Source organism: Macaca mulatta, chromosome 18 (assembly GCF_049350105.2).
Source record: "Macaca mulatta isolate MMU2019108-1 chromosome 18, T2T-MMU8v2.0, whole genome shotgun sequence".
Classification (NCBI taxonomy): domain Eukaryota; kingdom Metazoa; phylum Chordata; class Mammalia; order Primates; family Cercopithecidae; genus Macaca; species Macaca mulatta.
In genome coordinates this window covers 22,668,437-22,688,036 of record NC_133423.1, presented here as the reverse complement: position 1 = coordinate 22,688,036, position 19,600 = coordinate 22,668,437, and the positions used below count along the sequence as shown (strand labels likewise).

General features: G+C 45.3%; 1 protein-coding gene across 43 annotated transcripts in view; it reads left to right on the top strand.

Moving 5' to 3' along the window:
- The window catches only part of NEDD4L (NEDD4 like E3 ubiquitin protein ligase), a 367,516-nt gene that overhangs the window by 274,058 nt on the left and 73,858 nt on the right, over window positions 1-19,600 (top strand). For 34 of the 43 annotated variants that reach the window (XM_077974748.1, XM_077974746.1, XM_015122082.3 and 31 more), the window contains 4 exons: window positions 7,279-7,329; window positions 13,653-13,714; window positions 14,176-14,278; window positions 15,946-16,112. In XM_077974748.1, the coding sequence (XP_077830874.1) occupies window positions 7,279-7,329; window positions 13,653-13,714; window positions 14,176-14,278; window positions 15,946-16,112 (383 nt within the window). The remainder of the gene's footprint in view (window positions 1-7,278; window positions 7,330-13,652; window positions 13,715-14,175; window positions 14,279-15,945; window positions 16,113-19,600) is intronic. The other 9 variants (XM_077974731.1, XM_077974729.1, XM_077974725.1 and 6 more) reach the window with 1 other exon arrangement.

Genomic DNA, 19,600 nt, shown 5'->3' with positions numbered 1-19,600 from the left:
GCCCTCATCACCCAGCGAACAAACACCTGCTGACACGAAGCATCCCTGAGCGGAACCCTTATGCGGGAACACCACTCCTTCCGTGTCCTGAGTGGGCCGCACCCTTGTGGTGCTCAACTGGGTGACTTCACGCTGTCCTCAGCGCTGTCCTTAGTGCTCTCTCTCCAGTCAGCTCTCCTGCTCAGACACCTTTTTGGGACACAGTCCTTGCCAGTTATTCCCTGTTTAATGTCCTCATGCATCTTCGCTTGCCCCAGGAGACTGTCCTCTTGAGAGAGCAAGCCATATGGGACCCTGAGGCCCGGCCTCAGCTTCCCTCCCCACCACGCCTCATTGGTGACATGGACCTTTTGGTCAGCGAGCCCTCAGCCGGGTGCTCCCGTGCTGGCCACTCCTGTCCTCCCTGCTCCGTCCTCCCTGCATACTCCTGCCTCAGGACCCTGCTTGGAGTTATGTCCTGCATGGTCATCCCTGGCCTTCCCTTGGCAGAATCTGCCACTCCCCCAAGGTGTCCCTGCAGCATTCTGCTCGTGCCTCTGCTACGTGGCAGAACTGTGTTGTCCTGTCCTGTCCAGAGCTCCAAAGCCCCCAGACCCTGTGGCTGCTGAGCACTTGAACCGTGGACAGTCCAGATGAGAATGTACAGGGAGAGATGCCTCCTGCCTGTGGCTGAGCCCTGCCTGAAGGAGCTGAGGAGGAAAAGCTCCTAAGCACAACAGTGCTGCTTACCTGGGCATCTAGTTGGCAGAGTCCTATCCCAGTGTTCGCACCCCCAGTTTCCTGGGTCTTAAGTTCAGATTATCAAGTGCTCCTATTGCAAAAAAAAAAAAAAAGTAATTCTTGTGGCCATTAGTTGACCCCACCCCTGGGATATGCTTATATTTGGAGTGGGGCAGAGAACTGAGTGGGCTTGAACCACCTCCACCCACCCAGAGGGAGGTGGGGACATCAGGCACACCTCATCCCCTGATGTCGTAGCTGAGTACCTGGAGCCACCAGGACTCCCTCTGAGCCCTCAAAGGAGTGTCTTCTCACCGCCCCGATTATACTGGTCTAGTTATGCTTTGGGGTTAAAGCCAGGTGCTATTGCAGGGCTGCTGCAATCTCTGCAAGCACAGTTGTTCTTCGCTTGCGCTCACTCTCGCTCTCACTCTTGCTCTCTCGCTCTCTCTCTCTCTCCAACTTCAGTTGAATTTTTTAAACTTCAGTAATAAGTGTTCCTCAACATAGATGGCCTTCCTGGTTGTAGGTGCAGCCAGCAGGGTTGAGTTCTGCTGCCTTCCAGCATGGTTTTCCTCGGACCTGTAAAAGTCCTGCAGATTTGTTCTGACACTTTGTTGACATGGAGGTCTTGTTTATTGTTATAAATAAGAACCAGTGTCTCTAGGACACACCATACTCTGTATAACAGAATGGCAGATTTTGTCCCTTACTTCTTAAAAACTAAATGGCAGAGGAGCTGGCCATGTAAAAGCCCTGTGTGTGTTTACCAAAAAGTACTTGAATTTTGTTTGGGTTTTATGTTCTGGTGCATACGAAGTGAATTTTGCTAGGGTATGTGCATTCAGAGAATATGTCATCACACTTTTTTCTTTATTTGAATACCACTTGGCTCTTATTTAAGGTAATTTCAGTGACATATTTTGAATCTATTCACCTTGAAAGGCAGAGGCACCGCCCAGGTGCAGAAACGTTCCTTGGGTTATGCAATGCCTAGTGTGGGTGGAACCACACTCACATTTTACCTCTTCCTGAACCACAGCCCTGCTCTGAGTGTGTGATAGAAGCTGATGTACCTGATAAGTGGAAGGAGGAAAAGGAACATTCTTCCTTCCTTTTCTCTGTAATGCCAAAGCTGGCGTCGTGCTTTGCTGAGGGCCTCTGTCAGCACTGGGGCCAGCCTGCGGAGGCCCGTGCTTGGAATGGAGCAGCTCATGGGGTAGCTGCACTCACTAGTCTGCTGGGAAAGCCCAGGTTGTTTTTCTGGCTTCGTGTTGGAGGCAGCTGTGATATTTACCTCGACCTGTAACATACAAACATCTGATCATATGCTGTCTTTGCTTTATGCTTACATTCTGTTATTGTCTGATCTATGTTCTAAATTCTCTACAGTTCTCTTCCATTTGTCTTAAGAAACTCTAAACTTCTTTTTTTTGAAATCACTACGAGGTGGCGGGCGCCTGTGGTCCCAGTTACTTGGGAGGCTGAGGCAGGAGAATGGCGTAAACCCGGGAGGTGGAGCTTGCAGTGAGCTGAGATCCAGCCACAGCACTCCAGCCTGGGCGACAGAGCGAGACTCCGTCTCAACAAAAAAAAAGAAAAAAGAAAAAAAGAAACCCCAGACAGTTGGTAATAGTGGATGGTTTTCATTTTCTGTAGTTGAGTGGCTTTCTAATTCTTTTGATGGCACACAAAAAGAAATTAACCTTAGATCACAACTTAGTACACACATTTATATATGTATATAACTGAGATGAGTTCCTCAAAATAGTACATACCTGTGTTTTATGTGAGGCACTGATATTTTCTGTTCTATATTATGCTTAACTTTAAAAAATACTTCCTGTGTCCCATTTGTGGGATTGTAACTCATAACTTAAAAATATTACCTTGGTACATAGCTCCAGGAATACACATGGGTCATTTTACCAAGAATCACCAATTCTTTTGCTCTGTTACCCGAGCTGGAGTGTGGTGGCACAATCATAGCTCCTTGCACCCTCAACCCCCTGGGCTCCCAGCTGGAGGTCTTTAGGACCCCAGTGTGACCTGTGGGTAGCCCTTCCTTCTTTTAATGCTTGTCTTTCTGCACAGTCAGATGCTCTCCCTTTGAGCTTCCATGTGAAGTTCACTGTGCACCCAACCCTGCTACCACCGCCTCTGTCTTGAAAGGAATAGGGTGAGGTGGTCATTGGTGTATAGTAAGATTTGAATCACGTCCTCCAAGTACAGTTCTACCCTAAAGATAAGAGTTCCTGTGGTTTTGGTTTTTTTGTTTGTTTGTTTGTTTGTTTTTTGAATGGATGTGTTCTTTGAGAAATTGAGTCTTGAGTATTTTGTGAGGACATCTAAGCCTGGCGTCCACGTCAGTGCTGACAGCTTTGACCTAGTGTGCACTCACATCTGGGGAAATGCCCGCAGGCTATAATCTCTTCTACTGGAGTGATTATAATAGTCCCCGGGCTTCAGGTCCTGGTGGCATCCACCCTCGGTGGCAGCATACCCCTCTGCATGAACAGGGCGCCCAGTTGTCCCCTTCTTCTTACTTAATAGTGAGTTTTAAAGGGGAGGGCGGCAGTCCTGAATGTAGTTCATCAGTATTTACCGCACAAGCTCTAAAAGAGACAGTGTTTTATTTGTGTATGTAACTTTTCCAATATCAGAATATGAATTTTTGTTTCACCTGATAGGACACGTTTCAGGGGCTCCATTCTACATTGTCATTTCACTGGGAAAATATTTGATGGCTCATTAGAAGGGAGCATTTATTATTTTGTTACTAAAGGGCACATTTTCAGCCTTGAGAGTTGTATGGCAAGTAACAGCTTGGAAATTGACAGCATTTTACCACTTAAAAATAACCACAAGAAATACCAGCGTTCACCATACGGGTTGAAGTTAATTTGGTTTTGTAGGCTCTTATAGTTAACTTGATGCTGGATGGAAATAATTTTGTATTGGAAATCATTAAAAATTGATTTGATTAATGCTTTTATAATGTTGGTACGAGATGTTGCACTGTGGTGGTGATGACCTAAGGGTGCTGGGATGGCCTCAAACGTTGTCCCTCCAGGGCCCACAGGCAGAATCCTGCACACTAGCACACCTCCCAGTTCCTCTTACATCAAACAGAGGTGTTCCTTCAGCGTGCCTGCTCCTCCCCGTGGCATAAAGGCACCGGGGGGTTCTCTGATCCCGTTAGATCTCCTCTGCGGTGGTGAAGACATTTTTGTTTGTTTGTTTGTTTGTTTTTGAGATGGAGTCTTGCCCTGTCTCCCAGGCTGGAGTGCAAGTGATGGGATTTCAACTCATTGCAACCTCTGCCTCGGTTCAAGCGATTCTCCTGCCTCAGCCTCCCAAGTAGCTGGGACAACAGGCACTAGCCACCACTCCCGGCTAATTTTGTATTTTTAGTAGAGACGGGATTTCGCCATATTGACCAGAGTGATCTTGAACTCCTGACCTCAAGTGATCTGCCCGTCTCAGCCTTTCAAAGTGTTGGGATTACAAGCGCGAGCCACCATGCCTGGCCATTTTTGTTTTTAATCAGTGTAGTATCCCTAACCTAAATATTTTACATGGCCTGAACTTTCTGTAGTTTTGGCAACAATGGAACCTTTGAAACCTAGATCTCTCAACCAACTGCATCTTCCATTGACTGGTGAAACACTAGTTTAAGCCAGTTCATTTTGACCATGTGCATTTCTGTACTTGATCCCTATTTTGTTTCAAAAATAATTTCCATCTCTTCATGTAAACGAATAAGAGCCTTCTGTTTCCTTTAATGGCGAATTGCCTCATCTTTTACTGTTTTAAAAAATTTTTTTAACATAATGAGAACATGTGATAAAAGGTATAACTGAAGTTTCCTGGCTTTGCAGTACCTCAGGGAATTCGGTAAACTGTGTTCCATTTGAGGAAAGGAACAGTTGGAGTAGGAGGTAGTGTAAAGATAACATAGCAAATAAGCATTTTACCAGAACCCTCTGAAGTCTCATCAGACTGTGCCATCATCAGAATCCTTCCCTTCTCATCCACACTGTTTAAAGCCAGCATCCAGTGGGAAGCCCAGAGCTGGTACCGCCTTGCTTTCCTGCCAGTTGCTGACATACGGCACACAGTGCCAGTTAAGGGCACAGGCTGATGGGCACCTCAGCCGCACACCTCTCTGGTTTCCCATCTGTAAAATGGGCACAATCATTGTACCTGCCTCTGAAGGTTATTGCGAGGACTAGACGCAGCCTTGGCACAGAACCCACAGACAGGGAGCACTGTGTAAAGACCGGCTGCCAGCCGTTAGTACTGGGTGCCTGTCTTTTGGTGTCTGGGCAAAGCTTTAACCTGTTTTATCAGTTTGGAACTCAAATGTCTCCCTGGCAAAACAACATGGGCATGTAGATATTTTGTGAAGTTTCATTGAAATGCACTTAGGTTAATGGTTCAGGGGCAGCCTTTCAAAGCTATCAGGTTGTGAAACAGCTTTGAATAAGATTGTCTTGTCCTTCTGCTGATTGTCTTTTCTTTCCCATGTTAGCAGCCGTAGCAGCAGGAGGAGAGGTGGCAAGTGGCCACACTACTCTGCTCACATTAAGCAGACAATTGATGGTCAATATTCAGTGAATTTCCTTTTTTTAATAGTACAGTTAACTGATATTTATATTAGCTTTAAAATTATAGCAAAAGCAGCCCAGGCGTGGTGACTCACGCCTGTAATCCTAGCACTTCGGGAGGTCGAGGCAGGCAGATCGTTGGAGGTCAGGAGTTCGAGACCAGCCTGGCCAGCGTGGTGAAACCCCATCTCTGCTAAACATACAAAAATTAGCTGGGCGTGGTGGTGTATGCCTGTAGTCCCAATTACTCAGGAGTTTGAGGCAGGAGAATCGCTTGAACCCAGGAGGCGGAGGTTGCAGTGAGCTGAGATTGCACCACTGCACTCCAGCCTGGGTGACAGAGCGAGAGACTCCATCTAAAAAAAAAAAAAAAAAAAGTGCAATCAGCCAAATAGAGAACTAACAGGCACACTGCCTAACTCCTTGTGTAACTGTCATTGGTGTGTGTCACTGGGGCAGCGTGATTAGGTCTGAGAGCTGGAGAGCAAGGCTGTCATTATTCTCAAGGCCTTCTGCTGACTGCTGCTCTTGGTAAGACATACAGAATCTATGGGCACTCTCTTTACCGCTTTATGCTAGATGAGGCCTCTCCATGTTGAGTTGTAGCAGATACAGCTAAGAAAGTAAAAGAAATGAAAATCTCATCAAAAGGATTGGGACTAGTCTCATTCTTCATGCATACCTAAACCGTGGTAACTTTGATTTTTTTGTTATCCTGTATGGATTGTTTAGAGGAGACAGATGGCTTTCCAGTTCATCAAATTTTTTCAATTATCTAAAAGGAATTCCTAAGCTTGGAGCGAGTCATTTCAATAAATCTCATTCATATTTACCTGCTGCTTCCTTTTAAATGGAAGAAGAGAATGCTTTTCAAGTACACTTGAAAAGTAGCATCTGTGAATTAGAAACTTTCTCTGTAAACTAGCAGAGGAGCAATAAGAGGCCAGGATTCAGCACGAGGTAGGCTGGATTCCTTCTTGGGTGGCTCAAGCTAGCTATGGGGCTGGTCTGATCACATCTAAAGAACTGCCAGACTTTTGTGCATTTTGAATGTGGTGGAACCAGCTGCATATTTTTATATGAGAGCAGCAAAGTCATTGTGTCCCAGTTTGTTTCTTGGGTCATCTGAACATCAGAGGCCACGCCACAAGCACCGTAACTGAGGGACATAGTGTGACTGTGGTCTGTTGGACACCCTGTGGTCCAGGCCAGTGACCCCTGGAGCTGAATCATGACTTCCCAGATGACTCCCAGAGCCTGAGAGGGAACTAGCGTGTGTCTCCAAATGATTTTTCACCTGGGCCTCTTTGAAGTCGGGAGAGATACGTGCAGTATGGTAGATGTGGAGAGGGAGAGGCATGGTGTGTCCAAAAATTAGCAGGACCTGATCCATAAACGTGGATTCTGAAGCAGTGCACTTACTAAATCAAAAAGCAGTGTACTTGCTGGATTTAAAAAGTGTGTGTATTTTTTTGTGAGATGCAGTTTGTAGGATGCATTCATCACTAGGCCATACACTGTTTCCGCTGGCTCTCAGCTCTCAAGAAGCTCTTTAGTTTTTAGCATTGGATCAGTAAACACTTGTTAAAATGTTCCTAGCATTTCTTTGCCATCTTCTCTTTCAGCTGGACCCAGCTGTGCCCTCAAACCCTCTGTGGCCCTGCCTGTCTCTTCCCTCACTGATCATGTTCTCCCAGCTTCTACAGAGGCTTCCTTAGCATTCTGCTTGGTAGCAGACACCAAACAGAATCTCAGCTAGCTCAGTCCAGGCGCACGGGCTCCTGGTCTCCTGGGGCGTGGTTACTCGTGTCTCCTCGGGGCCTTCCGCCCTCCACATTCCAGTGCCAGGCCCTGGACCTTCGTCTCTATTCATGATAAAACATTTTTAGGAAATGCTGACGCTTGGTGAAGAGATGGAAACACTAACTCTTTGTTCTCTTCCTAACAGACACGAGACGACTTCCTGGGCCAGGTGGACGTGCCCCTTAGTCACCTTCCGGTAAGGACAGTCTCATGTTTGCTGCTGCGCGCTGGGGCGGGGGTTTCTAACTGTTTGTAGTCAGCGTATTTTCAGAGTGGTATTTCTTCACTACAGTGGAGAAGGCTGAAATGAAGCATGTGTGCTGTGGCCCTAGTCCTTTGTGGGAAGTGGTCCTGTCAAGGGGATGGAGGAGAAGCTGGCTGTAAGAGTCAAGGGTGCCTGCGTCGTGCACATGCGTTCCCATCCACCAGCTCTTCTCTTTTCTGCACTTCAGCTGCTCCACCTTTGTGTATCACATCTTATAAAACAGACACCTCCTTCACTCAGGCCTCCCTTCTTGTCGCTTACTGTCTCTGCTTCCTAATGCATCCTCCGGGTCCCATCAGATGTTTGCGCTCTTTGTCTGGAACTGCGCATGCCGTTTCTCTTGGATACCTCTGCACAAGCCATAATAGCATTTCCCAGATTTTGGTGTCTGGCTTTCTCAGACAGCATGGAGACAAAAGAAGAGCCTGTTCATTCTGAGTGAACTTGTCAGCTGGAAACACCCACCCTCGCTGGAACACGCACCGAGTTCGCATGTGTGGCGCTGCCATTTCTCTCTGCTCCAAGTAGCAGAGCAGTCGAGGCTGTTGACTAGTGACGGGCATGAGAGCTGTCACCCGAAACAGGAGGCCGGGCAGACAGAATGTGGGGGTAGGACCTGGAGAAAGGTGGATCCCTAGCTCCTATTCCAGCTTCAGTTTTCCAGCTTGTCCCAGCCTTCCTCCTGGCCTTCCTCCCTGGGCAGCATGGCGTGATAGAAGTAGCAGCTGAGAGAGGAAAGGCGAATGTTTCTGCCTTACAAGGGCATTGTGTTATTTTTTTAAATGCTTTGTGTGAGCAAGTAGCATAACTAGTCTATAAACTAAAGTGACTTAACGCCCTAGCATTAAGCTTCCTGCTGTGTGGAAATTACGGCTGTTTCCATATGTTAAATACCAAGAAAGATTGTATCTTACCAAGGAAGCTTTGAAGATGTGTTGTGAAGGAAGGTGATAGCAATAATTGACTCTTACTCACTCAGGGGAGCTGTTAAGGAAGAAAGGTTGCAAGGTTCCAAAGGACTGGAAATGAAAGTGATATTCTTAAAATAGCTTGTTTGTTTCTTTATAAAAATCTGAAGCTCCAGGGTGCTACGGGAGGGGCCTGCGTGGGGCTTCTGCGTGAGACCTATTCCATGAGCCATCAGAAACCTGACTATTCTTTTCAGGTCACATTAGGAGAACGTGACTATTTCACCTTTTGTGAGGAAAGGCGTCACATACTTCTACATTTTCTGTGTATGTTCTTCAAACTGAAGCTGTGATCCTCTCACACTTTTGGACAGTGTTGGTTGATGGGCCAGCTCTTCTCTGGACATCTCCAGCGACCCTTTCCCTAATGTAAAAACCACATATTAGCCAAGGGAAATTATTTTCTGAGAGGCACATATTCTAATATTCTCTAAGAGGCCAAAGTGACATGTTTAAAAACCTTGCTCCGACAAGCTCTTGTTTGAGTGAGTGAGTGGTGCTTGGTGTTAAAAGGTTGAGCAGGGCTCCCAGAAAATAGAAAAAGGTTTGTCCTCCGAGACCAAGTCAGCAGAAAGAATAGTTTAGCTTTGGATTCTGAGTGGAGGCAGCGTCAGTGAGCCTCCAAAGAAGGAAGCAGTGCGGAGGTGCAAGGCGGGAATAGAAGCCAGCCGATTACAGAGGGTGGAGCCATGAATGCCAGAGAGGACCGAGTGCGTCTAGTTACTCGTGTGCCCAGAGGGTAACTTGCAGTGGAGTGCTTCACCTCCATACTTAAAACTCACTAGCTGTTTGCAGCCAACTACAGTCAGGGAGATGGACCACAAAAAAAACAAAAGGAGAGGTGTGAAGGTATATTATTTATTCATGTGGCGGTAGAACCCAAGTAGCATGTTCTGAATGCACGTGGCGGTATTTCAAGTGTTCTCGTGTGCGTGTTTGGTCGTGTGTAGAGGACGCTCGTGGGGAAATGACAGTGGCATTCTTTTTTGTGTGATAGCACACAAGTGTGAGTGGAGAGGGTGGGAGCATACGAGTATTTTGTGGAGTGAATTATGGATGCTATGTTCTTGATTAGTATATGACCATTGTCAAGGTGGATTATTTACAGTCTACAGATTCAAAATTTGTCAAAACCGCCAAAGTTTAGATAAAAGGAAATAGGCAGACCAGGCACAGTGGCTCGTGCCTGTAATCCCAGCACTTTGGGAGGCCAAGGCAGGAGTTCGAGACCAGCCTGGGCAACATGGCAAGACCCTGTCTCTCTAGAGAAACGTAAAGATTAACCCAGCATGGTGGCACATGCCTGTTGTCCCAACTGTTTGGGAGGTTGAGGTGGGAGGATCACTTGAGCATGGGAGGTCATTACTACACTGAGCCATGGTTGTACCACCGCACTCCAGCCTTGGAGACAGAGAAAGCTCTCCTTTTGCTTTTACATTGAGAGACCAAGAGCAAACTTAGCTTTAATTGTACCATCGTTGACTTTTTTCAACTACCGTTTTCACATTTGTCTGTTACACTCAGTGCATCGTTGCCTAAAAGTTCATATGATATTTGATAACTTGTATCTATTAGTTATTTAGAGGTAAAGAGAACTGCGAGATCTGTATTAACACAGAGTGAGATTTCTGGCAGGTGTCTGTTGCACCTGCCTCTTGACTTGTCAGCTCTGTCTCCCCTTCCCCTGGAGCCCTCAGCAACCGACCTTTGCCCAGCCACAAAATATCTTTGTCCCTGGGAAAGGCAGTGGGGCAAAGAGAGCTATTTTAAAACATTAAGTTTTTCTAAATCCCAGTCATGTGCCACTTAAGACAACCATGGCTCACTCAGGAATTTAAATTTTCATAGATGAGGCGTTTTCAGGGTGGTGGTATTATTTGATGCCCTGCCTGTGCTTGAAGGTAGCTCAGCTGATCAACATCCTTTTACCCCCCTTGTATACGTTTATGGCTGGTAGCAGGTAGCAGGCTGATGGTTCCCTCTCATGAGTGCAGAATTCAAAGTCATGGAGTTAGGAGGGACTTAAGAGACACTGATTCGCTCCCAGTATATTCCAGGTGAAAAAGCCTGGGCCCATAGAGGGAGGGCACTTGCCCAGCAATAAGCAGGTCATTGGTGGTGCTGGATCTGACCCTGGGTGTCCAGCATCATTGTGAGCCTGTGGTGTGGTCAAGGATGTGGGCATGGGGTGGATTCGCCCAAGGCTTACATGCTTGTGGTGGTTGCATCCAGGTTTCGAGTCTAGGGACCCGCAGGGCTCTCTCCTTCCGTTTGCCTGCAGAATCCTTTATTTCACTCCATTCCATAGTGAGTACACCTAGGCTGAAAGCAACTACTCTCTTTCAAGATGAAAGTACTGTGTATCCAGATTTTCTTCTGAGTGCTTTTACCCTGGAACAGGGGCAACATTGTGGCTATTGGGGCCAATAGCACTGTTTGCAGCAGTCTGTTGAAGATGGCTTTCCCCCAGGAGCACCCTCAGTGCCATCCTGGGAGTCTCCACTCGCCTCTGCTCCAGGGAACAGGATCAGGTTGGAACCTGGATGAATGCCAAGAAGAATCTTGTAGTTATCTATAAGATCATCTTCTAATTCAGGCTAGAGAATTTCCATGAAGGTGAACTTTCATTTTTAATGCCCTAACTGTTACTGCTTGGCATTGAGTTGGCAGTACTGACAAGTGGCATGAACATGTAGAATTGGCCAGTGAACATGGCCAGTGTTTGCTGAGTGTGCCAGGTGCCCTTGAGAACTTTATGGAAACCAACTCAGTTGATTGGTTTGATCCTCACAACAGCCCTGTAAGATACGGTTACAGCCCCATTTTATAGATGAGGACACTGAGGCGAAGAGAGGTAAGGAACTTGCCCTTAGCCACTCGGCTCTGTAAGTAACAAAGCCAGGACACAAACCTGGGATATCTGCCTTTTGACCTGTGTGGCATCAGTCATTCAAGCTGCACAGGGCATGGACAGACTCACGTTCAGAGTCCCTCCAAGCTCCATGGTTTTCCCCCTTCACTCTCTTGCATGTTCTCTGCTGCTCTTAGATGGCTCATGCCCACTGGTGATCCTGTAGGCTTTGTCATACTGTTTGATTTCCTATATTTAAACTGTCCTTTCTCCCAATTCTCCACCTCTCAAAGCCTTCCCGTCACCCTGTATCTGACTCCACATCCAAAATCATTTTGATTTCCAAGTCAGTCAGCGTCTTCACTGTACCCCAAGTCTCACAGAATGTCACCTCTCTATGTCAGTGAATTTGTTCTGCCTTAGCTTCTAGTGGATTGTTGACACAATGGCTCTTCCCTTGTAATTGTAACCATAAGCGCCGGTATACCATGTATCCACATGTCATTCACATAATATTGCTCTCAAATTATTCATTGGTTGACAGGGCATGGTGGCTTATACCTGTAATCCCAGCACTTTGGGAGGCCAAGGCAGGAGGATTTTTTTGAGCTCAGGAGTTTGAGACCAGCCTGGGCAACATAGGAAGACCCCCATGTCTATAAAAAATAAAAATATTAGCCAGGCATAGTGCACACACCTGTGGTCCCAGCTACTTCGGAGGCTGAGGTGGGAGGATCACTTGAGCCCAGGAGGTCGAGGCTGCAGTGAGCTGTGATTGTGCCCCTGTATTCCAGCCTGGACAGCAGAAGAAGACCTGTCTCTAAATTAAATAAATAAATGTTGGCTAAATAAATGAAAAAAGGAAGGAAAACCAGCAGTAGTTTTCTTAATAAATTTTCCATTTATTTCCTTATATATATTTACAAACCTTTTGGTAGAAAATATTTTCAAAATGTATGCTTATTACTGCCTCATAAGAACAGTCTAGAAAATATAATTTACTTCATTCAATGATAGTGAATTTTGAGAACCTCCATAGTTTACTACAGATCAGTTGAACTGAGTGCTTACATGAGTACCTACTTTGTGCCAGGCAATATTCTTGGCACCAACGATCCAATGGTGAGCAAATTCAAGTCTCTGTTCTCATGGGCTCACATTCTGGAAGTGATGGATGATAAACTAATACGTCAACAAATGAACACGCACTTTCAGACAGTGATATGAGGAAGCTACAGCAGGACGATAGGCTAGGGGGGTGATAAGGGTGGCTGATGGTGGGAACTCTGAGGATGTGACCTGGGATCTCCTACTTGGATGCCAGGAGGAAACAGCCATGCCATCTGGAGTCAGAGTTGTCCAGCAGAGGGACCTGCCTATGCATCGGCCCTTCTGCAGGACATACAATCTGCATCCATGGCAGATGAGGACAGGATGGTTGGGAGTACAAGGAAGGAAGAGAGAGACTGGTTCCCAATGAGGTTAAAGGTGATTCAAAGCCAGATTATAGTTGGCCTTCTAGGTCACAGGAAAGAATTTCCAGTTTATTATGAGAGGAGTAGGAACCCACTGAGAGTTTAAAGCAGAGAATGACATAAACAGATAACATTTCAAATAGAAGCGCATACGTACATACACATGTGTGCATGCATGCACACACAAACCTGATACAGTAAATCACTGGACTGTGGTTTTTCTCTTACTATAAAAGTATTTGAAATTGTGTTTAATTGAAGGGTCTAGGTATTTGAGGTTTTACTGCATATATAGTATTTTAAGATTAATGAAATAGTCACACTTATTTTTCCAGTTTCCTGCTTTGGTAGGCCAACCAACTTCGCACAATCAAATGAACACCGATTTCTTTAAAAATGAACAAATACCCTACTTGTACTCATAGCCTCATGAACTAAACCTCAGTGGAAGGTCGATTGGTGCTGCTTCCTGGGGTGATCTCTGTGCAGGAGATAGTCTTTCAATTCTCTTAGGCTGATGATGTGAGATTTTAATGCAAAAAACAAAGTTGCCCTCAAAGATTAAATCTTGTATATTCTTCTGTTTACTCCACTCGTATGTGTCTCGAGTCACAGGCATATAGCAGGGTACCCACCAGTGACCGCTGGTTCTCCGAAGTTAATCAGCTCTGTGCGACTGAGGCCACACCCTGCAGTTAGAAATTATACTTGGCAGTGACAGCTATAATTTTGTCATTTGTCTGTGGCTGGGGCTGGCTTCTAAAACCCGGTGTGGATAGTGACATCTAGTGGATCTCCAGTAGATCAGTTCCGTGGACCGTCAGGTACCAGGTGAAGAACCACATTCAGTGGTGCCACATTCTAAAATCCAAAATATATTCTCTGTGATCCAGTTGGGTGTATCTAAAACATGAAGTTATCGGGAATATTGAAACTTAATTTATTGTTTTTTCCCCACAGACCGAAGATCCAACCATGGAGCGACCCTATACGTTTAAGGACTTTCTCCTCAGACCAAGAAGGTGAGGCTTGTGGGTAAGGGTGGGGGGGGTGCCTGTCCTGCGTGCTGTGGGTGTGGGTGGGTGGGGATGCCTGCCCTGCGTGCTGTGGGTGTGGGTGGGTGGGGGTGCCTGCCCTGCGTGCTGTGGGTATAGGTGGGGGTGCCTGCCCTGCGTGCTGTGGGTATAGGTGGGGGTGCCTGCCCTGCGTGCTGTGGGTATAGGTGGGGGTGCCTGCCCTGCGTGCTGTGGATGTGGGTGGGTGGGGGTGCCTGCCCTGCGTGCTGTGGGTGTGGGTGGGTGGGGATGCCTGCCCTGCGTGCTGTGGGTGTGGGTGGGTGGGGGTGCCTGCCCTGCGTGCTGTGGGTATAGGTGGGGGTGCCTGCCCTGCGTGCTGTGGTGGTTGGCTGTTGCTGAAGACGATTTTAAGTGTAGCCTTTCAAGTCACACCCCTTCTTACCAATTTTCTTCCGTTATGCATTCAGTCATAAGTCTCGAGTTAAGGGATTTTTGCGACTGAAAATGGCCTATATGCCGAAAAATGGAGGTCAAGATGAAGAAAACAGCGACCAGAGGGACGACATGGAGGTACGTGGATGGCGTCAGGCCTCTCTCCTTGCCTCGAGATCATATGCATGTTTTGCTTTCAAACTTTATAATGGAAGGAAATAAAAGTTTAGAAAGCTTAAATATAAAAAAAGTACGTATGTCCGCAAATTAGTCATTGATAGTCTACCAGTGCATTTATTTGTTTGGGTTAAAGATGAACTTTTTGTGTTACAGCACGAATCTTCGGAGAGATTTCTCTTTAGACAATACCATGCCCATTCCCCAATGTTAGCCCCCCAGCTCCGTGGAAGTCTCCTCACACATTGAATTCTGTTATTGCTGTGGACTTTCAGCTCTTTGTAAATTCCTTTTAGCCATTGAAGTCGCTTCAAAGTGGGTGAAGGAATTCAGAAAATCACTTTTTTCCAAGTTTCTTACTCATTTGGCCACAGGTGACAGCCTGCAGTAGAAAAACCCTCCTCTAGAAATGCCATTCTGGAATGAGCTGACCAGAGGACGTCCCTTTTTTCCTTGCCGACAGAGCTGCCCGTATTTACCTTGTCACAGACTGATGCTGTGGGTCGTAGCGTACCTTTTCAGCACACGCCTCGGACAGTGCTGTTTTGTTAGACAAATTCTCATATTCTCAAAGTGTCCATTCAATGAGACCTCTCTAGGGCTTATTCTCACATCTGTTTGCAGCTGTTGCATGTATGTGATATGTGAATACTGTGTGGTGGAGAAGTTACCCGAACACCCCTCCGCCTCAGCGATCATATTTCCAGGCATTATTTCATTTCCAAGCCTTCATCTCTATATATACATGAAGAGGAATAATGTGGGTGGTAGAAATTTATGAATGTTAACATTTCTTAAGCACGTCAACAGATTTTCATCTCAAATCCAAGGAATTTTTTGCACTCTTCTTGCCTTCCAACTGCAGTAACCAGTGAATTACTTAATTTTCCAGTGATTTTAGCAGAGGATGTTAGGAAGCAAATACGTAATGCCTAAAATATGTGCTGTAAAAATGGAACTCGAATTTTGGTACCATGAAACCCATTGGTGTGGACACAGCCAGTGTAGAGGGCCTGAGTAGAAAGCGGCAGCTTTCAGACTCCTGGCTCCTGCGGTTGTTCGGGATGCAAAGAGGAGGCTTCTCTCTCAAAGCCCGCCTCCCTGGGGAGCAACAGGGCTCCGGGCCTCTGGTCCCCTGTGCCATGATTTCTGTTAGAACACAGGTGCAGCGCAGCTCATCTTCCCTGCTCCCTTTACCTCATGGAGGTGTTGAAAAGATGACAGCTGTAATGTGACCCGCATCATTGGCAGGGCTTTGTACAGCCTTGGAGGCCCTCAAGTCAAAATAACAAACATGACATATAGGAAGAGTATGATGTGACTTAAGTAGTGTCACCAGCTGTGCAGATCCAAATCATGTTGTCCTGCAATGTAGTCATCTTAGAGGGCAGCACAATTAATTGGCCATTACTCAAAATATTTTTGAGGTGTTTCTAGAATGGATTTTTTTTTTTTTGGCCTTCAACTGGGAATTTACTCAAATGTGTCCCCGAAGCCATGGCTAGAGCCAGAGAGCCCCAGAGCAAGGAGACGGGCACACAGGGCTTCTCCTTGCTGCCCTTGTGATGACCTCTTCCTCACAGCCGAAGAACCAACCTCAAAATCATCCCTCTCACTTTATTCCACAGCATGGATGGGAAGTTGTTGACTCAAATGACTCGGCTTCTCAGCACCAAGAGGAGCTTCCTCCTCCTCCTCTGCCTCCCGGGTGGGAAGAAAAAGTGGACAATTTAGGCCGAACTTACTATGTCAACCACAACAACCGGACCACTCAGTGGCACCGACCAAGCCTGATGTGAGTACCGTGTGATGGTCGGGAACACATGCACTGCACAGCTAGAGACAAATATGGCGGCCCTCTGGGACAAGGCTGGGAAAGAAATCATATGTCAATAAGAGTAGATGGTGGTGTGGTACGAGGTTCCTCTCCATTTATGTAAAGCATGCAAGAGCAGTCAGACCTTGTATATTGTAAGCAATTGCCTTTGAGTCACATGCTGCTATTTTCAATGTGAGCTGATTTATTTTCTATGTATTCTTTTATGTCGATTTCTGAAATACAAAGCAGAGGTTGTTTTTCTTAGACCTGTCTTACATTTGTTGATTATATTGTTTTCTTCTTCATGTTTCTCTCCCAACTGACCCAGAACAGAACCAGCAAGCAAATTGGCTTTGCAATTTTCTGTTTTCTCTAAGTTTTTGGATTTTTACTCTCTTCAAAGTGTTGATTTGGAAACCTCAGAAAAAAATTTTTTCTTTTTTTAAGGAAATGTTACCTTCTTAATATAATCAGAAACACATGGCAGAGTTGCAAAATCAGAATTAGTAATTACTGTGTATTTTAATCCCTCACCAGCCTCAGGGATGCAGTAAACCAATTCCTGTTTTGTTCCCTCAGCAATTTGCAGTTTGATTGATAGCAAATAAACACTGGTTAAAACTCATGAACTTTAAAAATGGTTTTGTAGCAGCTTGTTTTTAAATCATTTTATATAGCAAGATCTAAGTCTATTGATAATACATCAAAGGGCAAAAACAAAGTCTTAAGGAAAAGGAATTTTATCCTAGAAATTATGAGCTGCCTAGCAGCCAAGACAAGGAGGAAATTATCGATGAACTATATAACTTTCAGTATGTAATAAAAGCAAGTCTACAGGGTAGTGTAATTTTCTTGTCTACTCGAACTTTGAAAGAAATTGGCTAATAATACATTTTAGACAACAAGCAGTATGAGGTATCATGTTCTTAAAAACCTTTTATCTTTAGAAATTGCAAAGATACTCTACATATGACTGTGGTTGGGGAGGGTGGCCAAGTCTTCTGGTCTAGGTGTTGTTTAATTTAGAGATAAAGCTTACAGAATCTGGAACAACAAATAGCTGTCTTCCCTGAGCCCCCAGGTGGGTTCTCATGAATATCAGCCGTTCGTGATCAGCTTTAGACGACCCAGCGTGGGCATTCGCTCAAGACAGCACAATAGTCTCAGGACAGCAAAAATATCAGAGCAGCTGCGTAATGCTGAACTATCTTTTGTTAAAATTTTTTCCCATGGAAATAGTTTGGTGGATTCTTTTTGTTTTTTATATTATTGCTTACTATTTCCTTTTGATTCATGCCCATAGCTATTAGAATTGTTGTAATCCATCGTAGCTATTTGTAGTAAAAACGAATTTGGACCCACCTTGGGCTTGGTTACATGTAGTGACTAGAAGAATCTTGGCAGCAGTATCCTAAGCAAAGCACCATTATCTACCTTTGCTCAACAGCATGAGAAAGAAGTACCTGAAAAGGTAGGTCCTCATGTGACCTCTGCAGAAAAGTGGCTAGGAGCAACTCACAAAGGGAAAAATCCTGACAGCTAATACATATATGGAAAAATATTCAACTTCATAAATAAGGATCATGCAAATTGGAGTTTGTATTTTGGGGACAAATGGGGAGAATTGCTACTTTCTCTACCTCACTGAGTTGTGAAACTAATGAGGGAATTCTGGAGAAAACACTTCCTACATTTTTAAATATATATTATTTTTTTGATGGCTCTACAGGTGTATACATGTCCCCACACTCATCAAGGGGTGTACATTAAACATGAACAGCTTTTTAGTGTGTTGAGAAGACCTCGAAAAGGGGTTTAAAAGAGAAACCATCTTTGGTGACAGTGTCCCAGAAACTAAAACAAAAGGTATAACTTGCTGGCTCTTCACTAGTCTAGAGCAACAAGGGAAAAATGCAGTTCTTTTTCAGTTGTTGTTTGTTTGAGACAGAGTCTCAGTCTATCACCCGCAGTGGTGCCATCTCAGCTCACTGCAACCTCCACCTCCCAGGTTCAAGCGATTCTTCTGCCTCGGCCTCCTGAGTAGCTGGGATTCCAGGCGCCCACCACCATGCCCAGCTAATGTTTGTATTTTTATAAAGATGGAAAGTTTCACCATGTTGGTCAAGCTGATCTCAAACTCCGCTCACCTGAGCTGCCTAGCAGCCAAGACAAAGCCTCCCAAAGTGCTAGGATTACAGGTGTGGGCCACCGTGCCTGGCCAAAAAATGCAGCTCTGAATCCAAGTTCGGGTTCACATGTAGTTTTGGGAGAAGGCAGAGGCGTAACTGCCCTATCAGTGAGGCAGCAATGTCAAAGGGAGAGGCTGAACCAGAAAGGACACAGCAGGACTTGGCAGAACCTGAGGAGCTCCTGCTTCCAACGGGCATGACTTCTAGAAGGCAAGAGGAAAGTTAGTTAAGGAACAAGAGTTTCCACCACAACCTGTGCTGGCAGGCTCTTTATTGGGATATAGTATAAGTTCATTTCAGAATGTGTGAGAAAACTGTAAAATTTGTGTTTTAGAAAGAGTCTATAATGAGTGTTCTTGATAAGTAGTATATTTCAATTAGTCTGAAATAAAGATTTCAACTTTTGAGATACTAACTTGTGACATAATTTTTGTTAATGGGATAGACTGTCTTATTGAAAGTGTCTGTGAGAGTTTTCCCTGAAAAACTTTTTGGCATTTAAACTTGTACACTAAAAGCCTCTGACTAGTATTTTCCCCCAAAGTATGATTATGATTGCCTATAATTTACTGCAAAAAAAAAAGTTAGTGTGGTTTTTTTTTTTTGAGAAGGAGTCGCACTCTGCTCCCCTGGCTGGAGTACAGTGTTGCAATCTCAGCTCATTGCAACCTCCACCTCCCGGGCTCAGGTGATTCTCCTTCTTCAGCCTCCTGAGTAGCGGAGACTACAGGCACACGCCACCACACTCGGCTAATTGTTGTATTTTTAGTAGAGACGGGGTTTCACCATGTTGGCCAGGCACGTCTCGAGCTCTTGACCTCAAGGGATTCACCCGCTTTGGCCTCCCAAAGTGCTGGCATTACAGGCATGAGCCACCACGCCCAGCCCAAAAAAGTTTTCCAAATTGAATCAAAACTTTTAGATCCTGAATTGAGAGCATCACATGACAAAAAATAGGGTATGATGTTGCAGTGTTCAGACCCCAGCTGACTAGAGAGGTTATCTCCTGATGTTATTAGGATTTTTAAAGTAGGGTAAAGGGGGGAAATGCAGTGTCACAATTTTGAGATTCTGTCAAAATGAGCTAGAAAGCAGCTGAAAAAAATTCATGTTGGATCAGGTATACTTCCCTCCAGATGACAGCTTTGAATTTGTACCTTTTGTAGTCTTTGGTCAAATTGCTGGTGACCAAAAGTAGCTGCCTTATGATTGCTGGATTTCTAGAAGGATTGGGACTGCCCAGCTGCTGTGTGAACTCACCTGTCACCTCTGCTC